The 20,453-nt window shown below is 40.1% G+C and overlaps 1 protein-coding gene across 6 annotated transcripts in view; it reads left to right on the forward strand.

Annotated features, from left to right (window-relative positions):
- Window positions 1–20,453, forward strand: part of LOC127370428 (membrane-associated phosphatidylinositol transfer protein 2-like) — a 57,108-nt gene that overhangs the window by 25,453 nt on the left and 11,202 nt on the right. For 5 of the 6 annotated variants that reach the window (XM_051412463.1, XM_051412462.1, XM_051412459.1 and 2 more), the window contains 19 exons: window positions 3,331–3,545; window positions 5,397–5,518; window positions 5,895–6,128; window positions 8,408–8,773; window positions 8,855–8,950; window positions 10,494–10,598; window positions 11,553–11,620; window positions 12,286–12,376; window positions 13,767–13,920; window positions 14,039–14,228; window positions 14,327–14,446; window positions 14,534–14,745; window positions 15,499–15,674; window positions 17,332–17,502; window positions 17,622–17,762; window positions 18,458–18,619; window positions 18,713–18,979; window positions 19,431–19,579; window positions 20,228–20,344. In XM_051412463.1, the coding sequence (XP_051268423.1) occupies window positions 3,331–3,545; window positions 5,397–5,518; window positions 5,895–6,128; window positions 8,408–8,773; window positions 8,855–8,950; window positions 10,494–10,598; window positions 11,553–11,620; window positions 12,286–12,376; window positions 13,767–13,920; window positions 14,039–14,228; window positions 14,327–14,446; window positions 14,534–14,745; window positions 15,499–15,674; window positions 17,332–17,502; window positions 17,622–17,762; window positions 18,458–18,619; window positions 18,713–18,979; window positions 19,431–19,579; window positions 20,228–20,344 (3,156 nt within the window). The remainder of the gene's footprint in view (window positions 1–3,330; window positions 3,546–5,396; window positions 5,519–5,894; window positions 6,129–8,407; window positions 8,774–8,854; window positions 8,951–10,493; window positions 10,599–11,552; window positions 11,621–12,285; window positions 12,377–13,766; window positions 13,921–14,038; window positions 14,229–14,326; window positions 14,447–14,533; window positions 14,746–15,498; window positions 15,675–17,331; window positions 17,503–17,621; window positions 17,763–18,457; window positions 18,620–18,712; window positions 18,980–19,430; window positions 19,580–20,227; window positions 20,345–20,453) is intronic. The other variant, XM_051412465.1, reaches the window with a different exon arrangement.

Genomic DNA, 20,453 nt, shown 5'->3' on the forward strand with positions numbered 1-20,453 from the left:
ACAGAGTCAGTTTATTTAATGATAGAAAACGGGGTCCCTTAATAAGGAAGAAAAGGTTGGAATAATCTCTAAAGATATGTGTCATTAATTCAGATCCTCTCTCTCCTGATGCAGAAGAGGACGCAGACACGAGGAGGGTAATTTAAGGCCCTCACCTAAATTACATTACCTGCTAGATTACAGCAATTTTCCAGCTGTTTGCCTCTTCTGACCTTCATTACTGATACCACCTCCCTAAAGTCTTCAGCAGAAGAGAGAGAGAGAGAGAGAAGAGCGGCTCCGTGTTCAATCCGAGCTCTCGTTGTTGACCCCGAGCACCCCCCCACTCTCGCTGTTAATAATGATCGCGATGATTTGTATTCACGCAGCGCTGTCCCTTGACCCCCGCGGCACATTACAGTGCAAGGAATAAGACGGATTTTCAATCATCACTTTGAAACCAGAGTACAGTGTTTACAGTGCGCTCGTCCGACATGACTCAGCAGTTACATTGAAACCGCGGCGGCTTATGCAAACTAAGGTTTATTAATTGATTAGTGCAGAATATTTATTATGGATGTGATGTTGGGACAACTGAAACATGCAGTAGAAACACATTTTAACTGATTTTAACTGAGATTCTGCTCCGTCAGTTCAATTTAAATAGGCTTTAGTGGCATTTCCAAAGCAGAATTAACAATAAAAACAATGTTAAAGGAGGAATCATTCATCAATTACAGTGTGATCAATGGCTAAAATAGTAAATAGTAATGTGAATATTGAATATCTGAACAATATGATCAGTGAAGTGACCTCTACGGTGTACCTGAACACAACACGGTGCGTTCAGTGTGTGCAGAGTGGGAGGAGGAAGGACTCACTAAAGGTTCTTTTGGCCCTAATTTGTATGTTAATGAACAGAAAGCAAACACTAATTACAACTTATTGGTTAAGACTGAAGCGTATTTATGTTGTTTTCACAAACAAACACAGAACTGGACGGAATTATTGATTAATTTATCAATGAACTGATCATAAAAAGGCTTTTAAATGACAAAAATGTAGAAAATTTGTCCTCAAATTGTTTGTTTTGTTTGAGCAACAATAAAAAATACCAAAATATTTAATTTACAGTGATATAGTTAATTTAACTAACAAATGTTGAATTTAATCGAACTTTGTAGTTAAAAAGTTAAAAACATTCCTGATTAATAACATTTTACTCTGTATTTTGTTTTTATAGTACAAATAAAATTATTATAACTTAAAATTACTAAAGCTACTTGATCAAGAATGTTTTATAACTTAAAAAATTTAGTTAGTTTTACTTAAAATGTCCAACGTGATCAGAGCTTAATGAACGTTTTTGGTTTTCAGTGTAACAAAAGCAGCACAGCAAGTATAAATACTTAGTTTTGTAGTTTATTTCTGTACTTTACTTATTTACTGTAGTTTTCATTTATTTTTCTGACAACTTTCACACGCTACATTTTTACACAAATATTTGTTCTTTCTACTGCTTACATTCTTCAAAACAGGCTCTGTAATTTAGTTTTAATGCTTTTGAAGGGGAATCGTTGATTTTTACTATTTATTTAGCATCACTGAACGTCTTCCCAACATCAAAACCTGATGAATTCATGAGTGATGGGTGACGAAAACGGCAAAAACGACGTAAAAAAGACGAAAGAGCCTTTACTTTAGTTAAACCAGTATCTCTAATTTAACTTTTTTTTACATAAGTATCTGTATTCCTCTGTAGCTCTGCAGAAAAGAGAGAACATTTTACATTTTTCCTTAATAAATCAATCACTTAAAGGTAGATAACGGAGCTACTGTAGGGTTATTCTACCGGCCATATGTGTGGCTGCTGAGTGCTGCCACCCAGACGGTTACAGTCTAAAACGGAGAGCCTCTTAAGGAGTCGCAGTGTGTTTATAAACCGATGCAGTAATCCACGACTCCCTCTGTGGAGCAACAGGCCTAATACAGGATCTGTGGGATTCAACCATCTGCTGCCTTTTATTAGAGGAAGTTACATGCTGGGGAGAAAAGGGAAATCCTTGAGTCATCCTCCTGTGCAGCGAATCTGTCTCTAAAGATCAGTAAAAAATTAAACATGTTTGGAAAAGTGAGCTGTTGGACGACTGAGGAAGAGAGGAAAGAAATAAATGTAGAGTATAAATAGAAGACGGCATGTGAGTAAAATAAGTAAACGAAGGCCGGAGTATCGTCCATCCGGCTCTGTGAGGGATGTGGAGAGACAGGAGCGCTGTGTGAGGCCGACAGGGCTTTAATTAGGAAGTTAAAGGAAAAGGAATAAAGGGAGGATGTGTGTCAGGGCTAGAGGAGGTTGCACCGCTCAACCTCCTACATTTACCAAAATAACTGAGAAAATCAGGAAGGTCGTGTTCACCCAGTTTCACTTTGATTTATTCACTTGATTAAAATATCTCCAAACAGTGTGTGAGATTATTATTAGGGTAAAAATTCTTATACGTTCACATAGGTCGACTGTTACAGCGGTCTCTAATATGCACTACCTACATTTTATTGTGCTTAAAGCTTAAAATCTTGTATTGCAGTATAAAGCTAGTTACTCCCAGTATTATAAGTATGATAAGTAAAGTTCGTACAAGTTCTTTTTAACCCTGTTTAGCTGCTTAGCTTACATATTTGTTCCTATTTTCACTTTTAATATACACAACCGATGTGTTTGACTCACGTAGCTAACGCCACTCGTAAACGCTATAGTAGCATCTACAGCGAGGACATTTTTATATACTTTTTTTGTTGTTTTTTTTATCTTTAAACACACTTAAAATTGAGCATAAATCCATTTGCAAGAGGCAAATAAGATAAGATAGACTTTATTGATCCAACACTGGGGGGAAATTCAGATACAACACGACAGATAAGAATAATACACATTAAATAAAAATAAACTAATAGCTAATAATTTCCCTGTTTGTGTCGATTGTACAGGAGGTGAATGTTTATATAACTCACCTGTTTAAATTATATTAAAGCTTAAAGTTATGTATAATTAAGGGCGTGGCCCGGCGGAGTGAGGACTTCCTAGCTAGTTTGATTAAAATAAAACATAATTTTTGAGTTTTTGCTCTTTAAACAACAATTTTAATAGTTTTTTTTAGTAAAGTAAACTAAATAATTCAACATTTCTATAGTTTTTCTCCTTGTTACACAACAACCGGTACAGCAGATGTATTATAAATTCAGGAAAAAGCTTTCTCTACACCTGTGAAATAACACAACAAAATGCAAAGACAACAACAAAACAACTCTAACAGTATATATATATATATATCACGTCTTTCCGCCACATTGCAGAAAAAGAGCCGAGAGGAGAGCTGCGGCGAGGGCAGCGGCGTGGAGATCCTGGAGAACAAGCCTTACGAGGACGGCCCCGGAGGCTCGGGTCAGTACACGCACAAGGTCTACCACATCGGCAAACACATCCCGTCCTGGTTCTGTGCCATTCTGCCTCAAGCTGCCCTTCGAGTGGAGGAGGAGTCCTGGAACGCCTACCCGTATACACGAACCCGGTGAGGAAAAAAAAAAGCGGGAAATTACTTCCCAAACATTGAGATATTTTAAATTATGAGTGAGGATAAAGCTTTAAACAGTTAAGCACACAGTACATTAGATGATTTCAGCCTGCTGGCATTAACTTAAAGTACAAAGACTGAACTTTTAGCCATAAAAAGTTTTTATTACGTGGCGTCTGGATTCATAAATTTGACAAATTAAATAAGATTCACTCGATGTTGCTGATGGAGACATTTTTTTGGGAGGGTTTTTTTTTTTTTGGAACAATTTCAGCTGAACAATCACATATTCCCTTACTGCCAACTTTGGGCCACATTTGCCAACTTTTTTACATCCTCCAGATAACTTAATTTCTCTCCAAACTGCTCAGTGTAGCGAAGGTTTTTCAGACCAGCAAGATTTTATGTGCTTGGCACCGATTCTCAGTTCTAACAGATTAGATTTGCAGGACTTCCATCAAAGCTTGTGCATCATATATACTGTATATCACCGGCATCATATTTATATGAAAGTGTCATCATGCTGATGCTGTAAATGTAATAATGTATATAATTCAGCAGTGAGCGACACAGTGTGCAGGAGTCCCTCGTTGTTTTCTGGAAAAGGTCAGAAAAGTTTTTTAAAAAAGCCCAAAATATTCAGATTCCTTTCACATGAAGCAGCAAATCATCACATATGGGAAGCTGGAACCAGCAAATGTTTGATATTAATGCTTGAAAAATGACTCAAATTATGAATTAAAGTATAATTTTCCTGTGATATGTTGTTACTGAGCTTTAGAGCTGACATAAGTCTATTCTAGAGTTTGACTTTTTGGTTAACGAGGTTGTTGTTACAGTAAATTTAATGATAATGCTGAAAAGTTATGAATTGGTTATTCTGAAAAGTCAATTAAAACCTTGTGAATATTGGGAATAATCCTAAAAGATCACAAATAACTATGAAAATGTGGAATTAATCTTGTAAAGTTGAGAATAAGTAAAAGATTTAAATAAATATTTTTATAAATTGAAGGACAAGCACGAGAATTTGGGAATAATCCTTCAAAATCAGGAGTAATGGTAATAATATTAACCCTAAAATGTCAACAATTTATGATTTCTGATTTATAAAATGTATCACAGACTTTTTCCAAACTGGTGATAATTAAGAGAAAACACAGAAAAAGATGGAAATGATCCTGAAACTTTAAAAAGTTGAGAATAAGAAGATAAACAAGTAACATCAGACACACAAAATATGAATAATGCAGAAAAGTCAGGGCTAATGTTGAAACGTGATGAATTGATGTTCCTGAAAAGTCGGTTAGAACCTTGGAAAAATTGGGAATAATCCTGATAATTCCTAAATAATTATTTTCCAAACTCATTGTTGGAATTATCCTGAAAAGTCAACGATAATAATACTATAATAATGCTAATAAATCAGGGATAACCATGATAATTTAGAGAAAACTGAGAAAAAGATGGAAATTATCCTGAAAACCTTTTAAAAAAAAGTTGTGAATAACTCCAAAAAAGTCTAAAATAACCACAAAAGGTCAGAAATATTCCAGAAAAATCAGGACTAAAGATTAAAAGAGAGTCACTCTAAACTGAAAAGTCAATGATAACCATGAAAATTTACATTTAAAAGTTGTGAATAATCCCAAATAACCCTAAAAATGAGTCCATGGTAACCTTGAATTAGGAGTTATCCTGAAAAATCAGTGTTAATTAATTAACACAGTCACAGCTGAAGGTGTGTTCCTCCAAGTATTAACATTTTGTGCCATAAATGACCAAACTGATGGAAGGAAGTTGCATCCCGACCTCTAAACACCCCTCACCTGTTGTATATTCCCTCAGGTACACCTGTCCCTTTGTGGAGAAGTTCTCCATAGATATTGAGACGTATTACAAACCAGACACTGGAAATCAAGTGGATGTCTTCAATATGTCCTCTGCTGAAAAGAGACAGAGGACTGTAGGTAAGTAAACACAATCTACTAACATTATAAAAGCTCTATAAAAGAGTTTTTAATATTTATTTATATATATTTTAATAACGACCCTGATTGTCGTCAGCTCATAAACAGAATCAGGAGCTGAATTTACACAACGTTAGTACTGAATACTAAAATTCACTGGGGTGCTGGAAAAATGTGCAGCCTGCTCCAGACACATTCCCCGCAGGCAGTGATTACATAAAAGCCTCACACACACACACACACACACACACACACACACACACACACACACACACACACACCTCCTGAGGCAGGTGTTCTGTCAGGTCTGCATGCAGTTTTTTTGTTGTTGTTGCATTTTGTGTGATTCATTATCATTTTGTGCCCCCTCTCGTAGACCCCATAGACATCGTAAAGGACTACATCCCTCCTCACGAGTACCTGGTGGAAGAAGACCCCAAGCTGTATCAGTCGGTGAAGACCAAACGGGGTCCGCTGTCGGACGACTGGATCGAGGAAATCAACGAGAATCACGGTCAGAGCCCCGTCATGTGCGCCTACAAGCTCTGCAAAGTGGAGTTCAGATACTGGGGCATGCAGTCCAAGATCGAACGCTTCATACACGACGTGGGTAAGTATGGCAGTGAGTCTTATTGTTACAGACATATTCTTGACATGTTATGCGTTGATATTCCTTAAAAGTCAGTTAAAACCTTCCAAAAATAGGGAATGATCCAGATTTGTAGGATTTATCTTGAAATTTGGGGAATAATCCTGAAAAGATGAGGATAATTCTTAAAAAGTCAAAAGAAATTAAAAGTCAGGATTTACCATGAAAAATCAATAATCCTGAAACAGTCGGGAATAATGCAGAAAGATAAGGACTAAAACTGAAAAGAGAATAACTCAGGTAGTAAGTCAGGTATAATCATTAAAAGTGAGAAGTGAGAAGAAAGAATTGGGGATGATCCCGGAAAGTCAGGAATTTCTGGGTTATTGCTGACTTTTAATATTTAACACTGTATTTCCAAACTCACACATTGTGGGAATTATCCTGAAAAGTCAGAAATAATAACCTTAAACTGTTGAGAATAATCCTAATAAATCAGAGATAGAAAAATCACTGAAAACCACAAAAAGAATCTTAAAACATTTGAATAATCCAGAAAAGTCAGAACTAAAGATAATAAAAAGAGTAACTATAAAAAGTAAATTGGGGAATAACTTTAAATTAGGAGTAATCCTGAAAAAATTGTGCAAAAAAATTGAGCATAACTCAAAAAGTAAAAGATACCTAAGAAAAGTCACCGTGAACGTTTTTTGTGAATAACTTTTAGAAATGATCCTGAATCAGTAAAACCTCTCGGGAATAACGGTGAAAATGTGGGAATAATCCTTAAAGAATCACTGAAGATACTTTGGAATAAAGTCAGTAAGAACGACACAGCGAGCCGGTTGATAAGAAAACAATAGATCGATGAACCTCTGATTAATGAAAACCACTGAGCAGAAAGAGAGAATCGAGAAATGAACGAAGGTGAGCGTGAGGAAGAGGAGCAGGTAAATCTAATAAATAAAACACCTGGCTGCGGGGGTTTGAGTCTGGCTGCCTGAGATAACACAGCAAAGACTGGATTAATTTCCTGCCAGTGTTGTGGCTGTTTTCTGTCCCACTGCTGTGATTTAAGACTGTTTATAGACTCTCGCAGGCCTCCGCTCACTCCCTCGCAGTATTTACCTCCAGACTAATGAAGCAGCAGCTGCTCTGTCTTCATTCTCACTCTGTGGTTCCCATCGACTGATCTTCGTCACGCTTTTTAAAGGAACTTTTCCTTTTCTTTGTTTAATGGTAACTTGAGTGAATATTATTTCCGCTCTCGTGTTTAATTTCCTAACGCGGTAGTGGTTATTTTTTCGCTGGATATTAATTTAATAGCTCCCTCTGTTTGCTAATTCTGGCTTTTTATTGCCCGGTTGGTTGTTTTTAATCGCGATCCGCTTGTTGGGTTCAGGTTTTTATAACCAGCTGCTGCTTGTTTAGTTCATCAAGAGAAAGACAGTGATGGAAATTAAACCTCCTAAATCACCTTTCAGCCTCGTTCAGAGAATCCAGGGCTTCCTCTAGTCTTTTGCTTTTAATTAAAATGTATTTTTATATATAAATATGATGTTATTTTAATCAGGTAATTGAGATCAGTACAGATACTGATGAGATCTGAGTGCAGAGGAAGGATTACGTATATTAAGAATACCACATTTATTTGTCAAATCTGTCTTGTCAAAGCAATAAAATTCTATTTATCATTAATAATGAACTTTATTCATTTATAAACCTTTCTTAACAGAGTTACAAAGTGCTTTACAAAAAGAAATAAAAAGATAAAATGAGAATAAGGCCAGAAGACGAGTTTAACAGAGGAGGTAAAAACAATAAATTATCATATTATTATTATTCTTATTATAAAGGAAATATAGACTGTAATGTTTGATACATAATAAATAAATGTGGTGGTGTAACTCCACTTTTACATTTTGATTTAATTTAACCTGCCAAACTCTTCCTTTTAAGCTTTGTGAGCACCAACATCTTCTTCGGCATTAAACCTTCTCGCTTGTTTTATGTATTTAATTAAATGTTTTATTTGTGCAGTTTCTGTTTCGAGATGTAAATCTACTGTAGCGTTGTCTCTGTTTTCTATCAATAAAACCAGATGTTATACAATAAAAATACGTAAATATAAACCACATTATTTATTATAATATAAACCGAACACACACCGTTAATCTGACACTCTTAACTGTGAATCTCTCACAATACAACAATAACTGCTTATTTATAAGTTTAATCCACTTTAATTGATTATAATAATATATAATTATTAATAATAACCTTCATTTCTTTCCTTCCAGGCCTTCGTAAGGTGATGGTTCGAGCCCACCGGCAGGCGTGGTGCTGGCAGGACGAGTGGTACGGTCTGACCATCGAGGACATCAGGCTGCTGGAGCTGGAGACCCAGCTGGCCTTGGCTAAGAAGATGGCTCAGTACAGCCTCAGCGAGGAGGGGGGAACGGAGACCAACAGCTCCTCCGCTAACCAGGACCAGGAGCAGGGAGCTGAGACTGTGGGGTCGGCTACAGAGGAAGAAGGAGGAGGAGGAGGAGGAGGAGGAGGAGGAGGAGGAGGAAAGCTGGGAGATTCACTGGAGACACGAGGAGAGCTCACCAAGCAGTGGTCGACATCCTCCAGATCCTCCAACAGGTCCTCTAAGAGAGGCGGTGAGGAGCCGTTTTATACCTCCTTTATTCACCAGATGCAGTTTATTACTCCTCAGATCATCGTTCTCTGTGTGTTTGCAGGGAGTCCGTCTCACCAGAACATTTCAGAGTGGAGGATGCAGAGCATCGCCCGAGACTCGGAGGACAGTACGGACGACGAGTTCTTTGACGCTTATGGTAAAATCATCAGTTTGTGCATTATAAGTAATAAACAAAAAAATACAACCAGGGATGTAACAGCACTCGCAGTTCATACCCGGTTCAGGATATTGTTATTTTTAAATAAAGCAGCAGGAAAAGTGGCTTTATATCAGACTGTAACCGGCTGCACCTGTAGGCCAGGTGATAGTCTGGTCCCTTTATTTATTTATTTTAACCCTCTCTTTATTGTCTTTTAGAAAAAGGAAGATAATAAGGTAAATAACAGTAACATACAGACATAATCTGAACAAAACTAAGAGTGGAAAACAATCTAACAAAAAACAGATAACAACAAATGGAAAATACATGTAAAAATAATCATCAGAAATATATAGTTTGTAATTTACAGTTCATACAAAAGGGGAGGAAAAAACAGTTTCCTCTTTCAGGTGTTTTGTTTCATGAAATATCTTTTAGAGAGCGAAGTGAAAAGTAATTCCTTTCAGCCGCTGTGAAACTTCACAAGTTGTTGTTTTTCTTCCAAGAGACAGACATTAAGAAAGGACCTGACGTTGTTTGAGGTCACAAAGTATATTCAAAATACATTATTTAGGATTAAGAGTCAACATTTCCAGCACATTTTATAGATTATCTGTTGCACCTTTTTAAAAGTCTATCAGTACTTTTATGGCTTCTTACTAAAATCAGAAGTCGAGTTTGAAGAAGGAGAAATCTTCACACAGGAAGGTTTAATGAGGTTAATGAGGTCGAAGGAGTAGCTGCCATTTTAAGGATTTCAGTGTGGAAATTATACTTCTTTTGCATTATTACATTATTGTTCCAAGCAGACTGTTTGTATATGTGACCTAACACAGGAGGGGATCTTTAAAAATCAGCTGTATACGGCTGCATTCAGCCCTCATTTACTTTGATTGAGGTCAGCACAGCGACTCTGGCCAGAGAGTTGAACTGAATGCAGCGTCACTGGGGAAAACGTGCTCCCACCAACGCAGTGTCGCTTTAACGCAGGCTGCCACACACTCGCTGTGGCATAAATATCCCGAGGAATAAATACGGCCCTTTGTGGCAGGAAGTTTTAAATCGTGGAGACGTTTTCCTCGGAGGCTGTTCCACAGTCTAGAGGCCGTGACGGCAAAGATTTGATCCGCTTGGCTTTTTTCAGCCTTCGAGAAGTGGAACCCGCTTTAGGATCTCCGAGACCTGGAGGAGGTTGACGGGGTCCAGCGAGGGTGGAAGGAAGCTAAAGTTTCACAGTTCTTATTCTCTTATGTGATAGTCGCCTTCCACCAACTTCCCCAGTTATAAGCAGCTTCAGTCTGTGTTGTGACAGCCAATCAAAAGGTTGGACATCGTCTCAATATGTCGGACGTGAGACAAGACATAAAAACTGCTGTCCACTCCCATAAAGTACATAAAGGGGGACACCTAGTCTCCCCAGGTCCAGGTCTCTGAGCGCCTTAAAGCAAAGAGTCATGATTAAATTCTGGTTTATGTTATGAGACTGATTTGACCAGCAGAGAAGTTTCTTGTATTCGAAGGTCTTCTGTGTGTCTTACAGAAGACTTCTCCGACAACGAGGAGATGTTTGCCAAGGAGATCACCAAGTGGAACTCCAATGATCTGATGGACAAGATAGAAACAATAGAAGTGGATGAAGCACAAGGTAGGTTGGGTTCATGTTTCTATAGGCACTCATTAGGGTTGGGTGATACACAAGAAGCTCTCATAACCTTAATATATGAAATAAACTCGCAACAGGTCAAGATACGAAAAGAAAAACACCTATTTTCCTAGTAAACAGAATGAAAATTCAACCGTTTTCACCTTCTAAATTCAAGTTTCTCTCTTTTACCGAACTAAGATCAGCTTAATGGACTTGTTAAAGAGTAACTAAACCAGAAGAACACAGCTAAAAACCTCTGTATATGTATATTTACTAGTGTTGTTGATTGATTCAGGTCCCAATCTGGAGATTTTAATGCAAAGTATTTAAATTCTACATATTTTTCCTATAAAAATTCAAACCTCTGCTGGTCGAAACTCAGCTATTGCATCCAGGTGACATATGTGGTGGCAACTTTCGTTACCAACCAACCAGCGGCCTGCTACGTAGCCGTTAGCCTGACACTCTTCTATCAAGACAAAACCGTCTTTATTAATCTTTCCACTGTTCCAACAATCAGCAAATATTCTGGCACTACTCACTGTAGCCGCCTCTCTAATGCCCGGCCTTGCCTCTCGCTCCTCTACCCGCTTCATGCTGTCCTGAGTCTTGGTTGGAGCCTCTGTTAATCCCCTTTTTTTGTCATCAAACTAGTCAATAAGACCTTAATTCACCGCAGCTAGAAGTGAAGATACACTGGCTCTGCAAAAGATTAGATTAGTTAAATAAAATGAGAAAAATCGCCCAAAAACTGGGCAAAAAACCCCAAAACAGCCAGCGATGAACTCTGCGATATTCGTCCAATCGCCCAACCCTAGCCCCCCTATAGTCACATCAGATCCTGTTACTCTGATCAGTTAAAAACAGGACAAAGGGCCTCACATTTATAGCTCCAAGTCGTCTTTTCTTTCCTTTAAATGCCCGTGAACGAGTGAATGAATTGTGTTTTCACAGAGACGTTGTATCAGGAGTCGGGCGGGGAGTATGCTGTGATGAGTAATGAAGAGAGGCAGCAGATGGAGGTACAGTTTTCTTCACTTTTTCCAATTTCATTCATGTCTCTCACACTTACACCCAATAATTAAATAGCTTGTAGATAATACTCCTCCTCCTAAATTAGCTTTCAGTCATCCTGCCAGCGTAGTGAAATTAGTCTCTGCTGCAGCCGTCAGCCCGGTTGTGTTTCACCAGAGGTAGAAGATTAGGGGCTCTATTTTTGTGGCTGTGCAGCGTCTAATGGTTCTTTTGTATTACGGTTCTAGCTGATGATTATTTATTTTCATTATCGCTTTCATCTGATTAAAATGTCAGAAAATAGTGAAAAACACCTGCAGTACCACAATTCTCTGGAGCCTTTATGTCTGATTGCTTTATTTTGTCTGACCCACAGTCCAAAAAACCCCTAAAAATATTCAGTTTATAAACATTTAAGACATACAAATTAGTATTTATTTTTATTTTTATGACTTTATTTTGTGTTACAAGTAACATAAAGGGAACTATATATGACTTCCATTACACAACCCTGTATTGTAAATTCTTGAATCCTTGAAATCCTCACATTTTAAAGCATTTCAGAACTGTTTATGATTAATTTACTGTCATTCAACTAATCTTTTACTTGACTAATTGTTTTAGTATTTGCATGTCGCTCACTCGTCTCCCTCCGTCCTCCCTCTTCCTGCAGGATTGTTCGTCTCAGCAGTGTCTCCAACCGTCCAAAATCCACGTCCTCGTTCTGGTCCTGCATGGAGGCAACATTCTGGACACTGGCTCTGGTACAGCGACAACCAAACCCTGCAACAAATCATCAATATATTTATTATAACAGTGGTGTAATGCGAAAGAAGTTGCTTGTAGTGACAGAGAATCATCACTGAGCTCTGGTTCGGTTCCCTCTCACAGTCTTTTCCTGCAGCAGGCAGTGGATATGCACCAATACCTGTAGATTTTAATCATAAAACTACTCTGATACTGCGCCCAGTACCCACACCACTGCAGCGTGATGTTATGTAACCTCTCATTAATTGAGCAGGTAGGTAGGTGGAGATGCAATGTCAGCAGTTTGGAGATATTTTAAGCAACTTTTTTACAGTAACATTAGCAACATTTAATCTGTTACAGAAAGTTAGAACTGCAGTGGTGTTAATAAGTCACCATATCGTTACTCAGTATCGACCAAATGTAATGTGGATCTCTACTAAAAAAACACTGTACACTTCCCAAACAACAGAGATTAGCTGGTAGTAAGTATGAAAGTAAGTAACATATATTTATAGTCACATACATAAGTCACAGTGTATAAATATATATATACACAACATACAAAAAAATATATATATGCATAAATATACGCATTCATGCACACGTAAAAAACACAATAAAAAAATACAACATGGAAACATAAAATGCAGACGTGATGCATGTACGTTACCCAAACGCCTGTCCAAACCGGTGTTTGTCTTCTACTATTTAACAGTTAAAGAGCTTTTCGGGAGTCAGTAGAGATAAAAAACTGAGCTAAAAGAGAATTGACAACAGAAACACTGCTGGATGGGTAAATAATCAACTGTTTGCTAACAAGTTTGTCATATTAAAGGTCCAGTGTGTCACATTTAGGAGGATCTACTGGCAGAAATTTGATATAATATTCAATTGGTATGTTTTTATTTGTGTATAATCACCTAAAAATAAGAATTGTTGTGTTATCTTTACCTTAGAAAGAGCTGTTTTTATCTGTAGAGGGACTCTGCTACAGAGTCCGCCACTTGGAAGGCTGTTATAAGCCACTTAATCCTAAACACACTTGTCCTTTTAAAAAGGTGACGATATTTCAATGTGTACAGTTTGTTTCTGCTGCGTCCAAGTGGCCGCAAAAATTTAAGTTATTGCAGGTTTTAAATCACAAATCTTGAGAATGAGACACTATTGATCTTTTTTTTACTAGAAAACAAATCATTAGAGCTCTAAACTGGAGCATTAGTTCCCCCGAGCCTTTTCTCAACGTGGTCACAAGATCTGAGGGTGTGAAGAAAGACACATTCTGCATTATGGTTTTTATTTCTTCTGGAATTTGCTTTGCAGATGTAACAGATGTTTCTTGCAGCGATCAGATAGCACTGATCTACGGTACTATCTGACAATATGTGACTCTGCTCTCGTCTGCAGGTGAGCAGAACAGCAAGCAGGGAGATGGAAACACGCTGAGTGGGGCGTTTGAGACCGTGATGAGAGTCCACTACCCCGCAGCGCTGGGCCGCATCGCCATCCGGATGGTCCCCTGTCCCGCTGTGTGTGTCGACGCATTCTCGCTGGTCTCCAAGTGAGAAATCCTCTTGAGCTTTTGAATAATCTGCTGTGAAACATGCATCCACCCCCTGCTGTTCAAATGTTAAACACACATAGCAGCCGTAGACAGTAACGTCCTCTCTGCTCTGCAGTTTGAGCCCCTACAGCTACGACGAGGGCTGCCTGTCCAGCAGTCAGGACCACATCCCTCTGGCTGCTCTGCCCCTTTTGGCTACCTCCGCACCACAGTACCAGGACGCCGTCGCAACCGTCATCTTACGAGCCAACCAGGTGTACAGCGACTTCATCAGGTCTTTAGAGGGAGCGTCTTTTAATGGCCAGGTCGGTGTGTAACCCGCAGGTGCTTCAGATCTGCCTCCGTGTTTCTCCTCAGGGGCTCGGTGTGTCTTTATGTGTTCGTGCTTTGTTTTCTAACGCAGGTGTGTGTCATTGGGGACTGCGTTGGGGGCATCCTGGGGTTTGACGCTCTGTGCAGCAGCTCTGTGACGGTGTCAGAAAGCCAAAACAGCAGCAGGCGGGGGAGCACCATCAGTGTACAGGTAGCAACTCTCTGACAGAGGCTCTGTGAGGCTTTTAGCTCGATGCCAACCACACATGCATTGACTGACTTCTCCTCTGTCTCTCAGGACACGGACCTTCTCTCTCCGGGTATTGTCATAAACAGCGTCTCTCCTTCCTCGCCGTCCCTCGAAGGAAGCCGCCATCTCAGCCGTAGCAACATAGACATCCCTCGCTGCTCGGGGCCCGACGACCCCAAGAGACAACTCCCGCGCAAGCGCAGCGACTCCTCCACGTACGAGCTGGACACCATCAAACATCACCAAGCCTTCCTGTCCAGGTGAGACACGAACGTCTCAAACTCCCTGATTTCTGAAGTCCTCTAAGCATCTTGAGGCTGCAGCTGCATCTCTGTCTAATAACATCAGATAACTTTACTGTCAGACACAGAACGTTACTGAGTATTAGATGCTTCTTATTGGTGCCAAATGAGACTAAAATCAGTAATTAATTCATTATTTTTTAAAGTCAGCGTCGTCTGTCTTTCACAGTATTGTTTTGTTTTTATTCGTAGATGGAAAACGTTGCATTCTGTCATTGTTCTTGCTGTCAAAGATTACTTCTTATTTCGTTTTGGTCTCAAATTTTAATTAAAAAAAATCATATTTGTACTACTACTTCAGTACAGTTTCGAGGTACTTGTACTTTACTTGAGTTTATCTACTTTATGCTGCTTTATACTTGTACTCCGCTACATTTTGGAGGCAAATATTGAACTTTGGTAACTTTGCAGATTCAGATTATTAATATAAACCAACGTATTACTTATGATTTATTATCCTAGATTAAGCTACCCAGCAGATAATAAAGATTAGTTCCACCTTTACCAGCTGCTACAATAACAAGGTTGGGAACCTTTGGTAAAGACCGAAACAATAAATAAATATTCTTTCTGCGGTAAGCGAGACAGTGTGGGAATTCAGGACTTTTATCAGTAACTTTATTTTATAAGCACGAACCCTTTTACTGAAATAAAAGATGTGAGTGTTTCCTCCGCCACCACTGACTGTGTGAATGTTTCCTCTGTCGCCAGCCTTCACTCCAGCGTGCTCCACGGGGAGACTGGATCCCGACGCTCCAGCAACAGCACCATGCTGGAAGGAGGCTCCTTGGGAAAGTTCGACTTCGAGGTGACTGACTTCTTCCTGTTCGGCTCTCCTCTGGGGTTGGTGCTCGCGCTGAGGAAGACCGTGGTTCCCTCGTTAGATGGTGAGGAAGGTCTTCTCCTCTTTAGTGCACCTTTTGGTTTTATTATGTTCATCCAGTAAATACTGTCGCTTTTAAAACAACGGTAATTTTCCTTTTTCCAGAAGAGCAGGAAGTGGTTATTTGTTTTATGTCCGGCGTGAGATACACGTCTCCCTGCAGCTGGAAAGCAGGTGTCAGGGGTCAGAGGTCATGTTTCTGATCTCAAAGACAAACTTTTGGCTGAGACGAGACAGATACGTGATTGAAGTCTCACACAGGCACGAATCTGACTGCGCTGTGCGTCCTTTGGGGGTTTAAAGACGAGAGGTTGTTGACCTGCAGCTGTTGGGTTAACATCTGGACTAATTTCCAATCAGACGGGATTATAGTCATTCGCATAAAAGTTTCTCTTTTCATTCCCTCGTTTTGTCGGCCGTTTATTTCTCTCTGTTTTGAGTGATTGGGGTTTATTTTTCTCCATAAATAATCACAAAGGCAATTACTCCCGACAAAATAATACTGAAGGAAACACAAAAACATGTCAGACTGCAGGCTGAAGCTAAAGCTTATTATTGTCTGCTCTCGCCAGATATTTCCCCCAGGAGTTGGTAGAAATCAAAAACACAGCTAAAAGAGAGAAAGAGAGAGAAAACTGGACTCACGTTCAGCAGGTGGACACAAACACGACTCCAAATGAATGCTAATGTTTCTCTGTAACTGCTGGGTGTGTAAACACTGCAAGAAACCAGCCAAATATTCTTAAATATAATCACAATTTCTTGTATTGAGCAAAACAATCTGGGGTCAGATGGCTATAATTCTCAAAACTAGCATTAAATATAAATATCAAAAGGTCTAATACTGGGTTTGTATGTGTATTTGCTATACGGATGTCATAAGACAGCAGTCAGTTTAATTCCCTCATATGAGCACATAGGGAAGTGACCCCTACTTGATGCTGTGTTGGTTTCTCTTTGTACGCCTCTCTCTGTTTCTGGGACTGTGGGACTATCGATGAGTAACCTTTAATACATAATACAGTAGAACTTGCATCAAAATCTAGCCACTGAAAGACTGTAATAGGCCTTAAAACTAGGAAGAAATTAATGTAAAATTTAAGTATGTTGTGTTTATAATAAGCAATGAAAATTTGGTTATTTAAGATTCTTAAAATAATTATTTTGGTCACTTTATTGAGATTAATTTAAAAATGTATACCTTAATCTAAGATTAATAATTGGCTGAGAAACCTTACAATAAGACACAATTTCTTCAAACAGCTGAATACAAATAAGTTTAACTTTTTCTTAAATGAATCTGAATGAATTTTTTTATTAAAACAATGAAAAACTAAACTGCTTCATTTCCAACACTGGGACGAGACTACGTTCAAAGTATAAAGTATAAAACTTAAGCATTAAAACTGGAAACGTGGAAGCAGCAATAACCTCTGGTTAACTGCAACTGTCTTACATTTCATGTCAGACTATTCCTTTAAATACCAACTCAACAACAGTCTGTCGTGTACTCCAGGGTGCGTTGGTACACTGTGACATCACTGTGTGGGTGTGGTTACAGATGCAATAAAGAGTTATTCTTTAAATAAACAGTTGCTCAGTTGGTTCATGTATCATCCCACACTTTAAATCTCTCACTGTGTTGTCTTCCTCGTCTCCAGTGTCCGCGCTGCGTCCGGCCTGTCAGCAGGTTTACAACCTGTTTCATCCAGCCGACCCCTCGGCCTCGCGCCTCGAGCCTCTCCTGGACAAGCGCTTCCACCTGCTGCCTCCCTTCAGTGTCCCTCGTTACCAGCGCTTTCCTCTGGGTGACGGACACTCAGCTCTCCTGGGTGAGTCCACGCCAATCGTTTCACTGCAGCTTTTACGTCCTCCGTACTGTCCCACAGGTAGATGAGTGTGTTGTTTGTGTGTCATCCAGCTTCTGTGTCTCTTTCTTCTGGCTTTCTAGTTGAGACCGTGCAGAGTAACCCTCAGCTTCTGATGGAGTCCGGTGGTGCTGCGTCCCACCGCTCCCAGGATAACACCGTCAATGAGACCTCGATCCCCGTCCCCGTCCTCAACTGGCAGTCCTCGCAACTCCACACAGACAGTGTGTATCTGTTAGCATATTATATACTTTATATTAGCTTATTTGATATTGATATCATTTATATCCGTTGAAAAAAACATTTTGTTACTATTTTAAGACCAGAACACACACATCTTCAAGCTTAGTCTTTATTTGGATCTGAACTACACACCTGAAAATTACAAATACACATGTTGCCTCGATAACACTAACACAGACTCACAAGGTGAAAACAATACCGGCCATATGCTGTTGCGGATGGTAACAATTAGTAGCCTGGCTCTGTCCAAAGGTAACAGAATCCACCGATGTACTTCACAGCTAAAGCTCGCTAATTAGTGCCTGGCAACCTCACGGTGACAGCGAGACTCCAGGAAGTCCCTGTGCCCAGTCGAGAAATATTCCTACGAGTGGTAGCTCACCTGGTAGAGTACCAAGGCTGAGTCCCTCTTGCAGCAGCCATGAGTTTGAATCCCTCCCCTCTTTCCTCTTTATCTTGAGCTGTTGTGTCAAATAAAGGCAACAAAACCCCCAAAATATATATATAAAGAAGTATAAACCCCTGTAAAAGGTGCTGGTAGACAGATGTTGTTCCCTTTGGACAGAGCCGAGCTAACAGTAGACAGAATGTGATATGATTTGCAGCTCTAGATACAGCTTTAGGTCCTTTTTGCTTGTGCAGTGACTAATCTGACTCCTCTCTTCTCTCTCTGCAGCGGATTCTCTTCACTCACATATGTTTGTGGACGGCCCGTACCCGTCGTCCACATCGCCGGGAGTCCCTCACCTCCGTTTCAACCGCAGGGCGAGCGAGGCCAGCATCGCCAGCCAGGTGTCGGGCTTAGCCGACTCTTACACGGCCTCCAACATCGCCACGAGTAAGTCCATAAACCCACGACCCACGTTTTACCCCACAAGCTGACAATTTACATGCTGACGCTCTCGTTTCCTCCCTCCAAACACCCCCTCAGCACACACACACGAGGTCAGCCACACTAAAAGGCCCAGGCTGCTGTCCCAGCTGGCTCTTCCCTACAATAGATTTGCCTCTCGGAGCCAGTCCTTGCGGTCGCGCCAGAAAACCCGCCAGGTATTCCCGAAACCCAACGGCGTGGAGTCTGAGCGGAGCTCGGACGTTAGCTCTGACATGACCTCTGACCTCACCGATGTCACGTCTTACGTCACAGACATCAGCTCGGCGCCCCCGTCGCCCGGGGTGCTGAGGAACATAGAGAAAGGTACCCTGGGAGTTGTAGTAAGAGGACATGAGGGAAGGATGCTAGGCTCCGTCCTCGTTCCCTGTGTGCTTTCCTTCCTCCTCTGGTATCTTCCTCTCTCAGATAGTCTTCCTCAGTAGCTTCCTGAAATCACATACGAGCGACTTCTCTGAAGCTCAGATCCTGCGCTTTCCTTTGCAACACTGACAGAAAAAACAAAGTTCTCACAGAGTCTGAGCTGTTGTTTTCTTCAGAGTGTGACCTCTTTACAACTCACCTGTCTGTTTTTATGGATAGCTCGGCGTCTAGTGCCTCTTAGTGCAACCCTGAACTGTTCATCTCCAGATGAGCAGACTGTAGATCTGCAGTGGAAACCACAATCACAGATCAACTGGATGCACTGATTCCTAAACTCTGTACTCTCTCTTTTGTTTTGCGTCTTGTCCTTGTTCCCTCCCCCTCCGTGCTGCAGTTGCCTCTCGGTGGTGGGGCAGTAAGAGGATGGACTACGCCCTGTACTGTCCCGATGCCCTGACAGCGTTTCCCACAGTGGCTCTGCCTCATCTCTTCCACGCCTCCTACTGGGAGTCAACAGACGTCGTCTCCTTCTTACTCAGACAGGTTCAGAGATCTATTATTAATATATTATAAGAATTTAATTTCGTTTTATCTTTAAATTGAAAGTGTATTTTTAGCCATGCTAGCAGCTGTAAGAATGTGGATCCAGCACGTTGCACTGGAATATCTCAACAACTAGCGGGTGGATTACAATAAGATGGGATAGGAATGAGATCTGACTTATTCTGGTTAATTTGGTACAGATATGTGTATCTATGGCGCCCAGAGGATGAATCGTATCAACTTTAATGATCCTCTGAGTTTTCAGGTCTCCAACCAGGTCACATAGTTTATTTAAACATTTTTTAATTTGAGGTTCATCGATCTAAACTTTCCTTTATCCAGTAAAATATCTCGACATCTGCAAGATGGATTGAATCCTACTGACTTTAGTTAAACTTTAGCGCCACCCAATAACTTAACTGTTGGATGGATTGCCATGAAATTAGATTGACATGTTTATGCTCAGGATAAATTGTAATGACTTTGATTTAGACTTTGGTTTCTGACTCATTACCTGCAAAGCTAATGACATTCCCATCAGCCTTAGCTGTACTTAGCTGAGGTAAGCAGACGCTGTGCAGTATGCAGATCAGTTTGACTGTGAGATCCTTTCTGGGTTATTTATTTAAAAGTAATTATCTTCCGTAGGTGATGAGACACGAGAACTCCGGTATTCTGGAGCTGGACGGTAAAGAAGTGTCTGAATTCACGCCGTCCAAACCTCGTGAGAAGTGGCTCCGCAAGAGGACTCATGTTAAAATTAGGGTAAGACCTCTCTTTGTTTTTACACACACTTCCTCCAGAAACTTTTTTACTCACTCTGGTTTATTCAGCATCCACAATACTTACAAATCACTACACTTAACCTGCTACT

The sequence above is a fragment of the Dicentrarchus labrax genome, unplaced genomic scaffold (genome assembly GCF_905237075.1).
Source record: "Dicentrarchus labrax unplaced genomic scaffold, dlabrax2021, whole genome shotgun sequence".
Classification (NCBI taxonomy): domain Eukaryota; kingdom Metazoa; phylum Chordata; class Actinopteri; family Moronidae; genus Dicentrarchus; species Dicentrarchus labrax.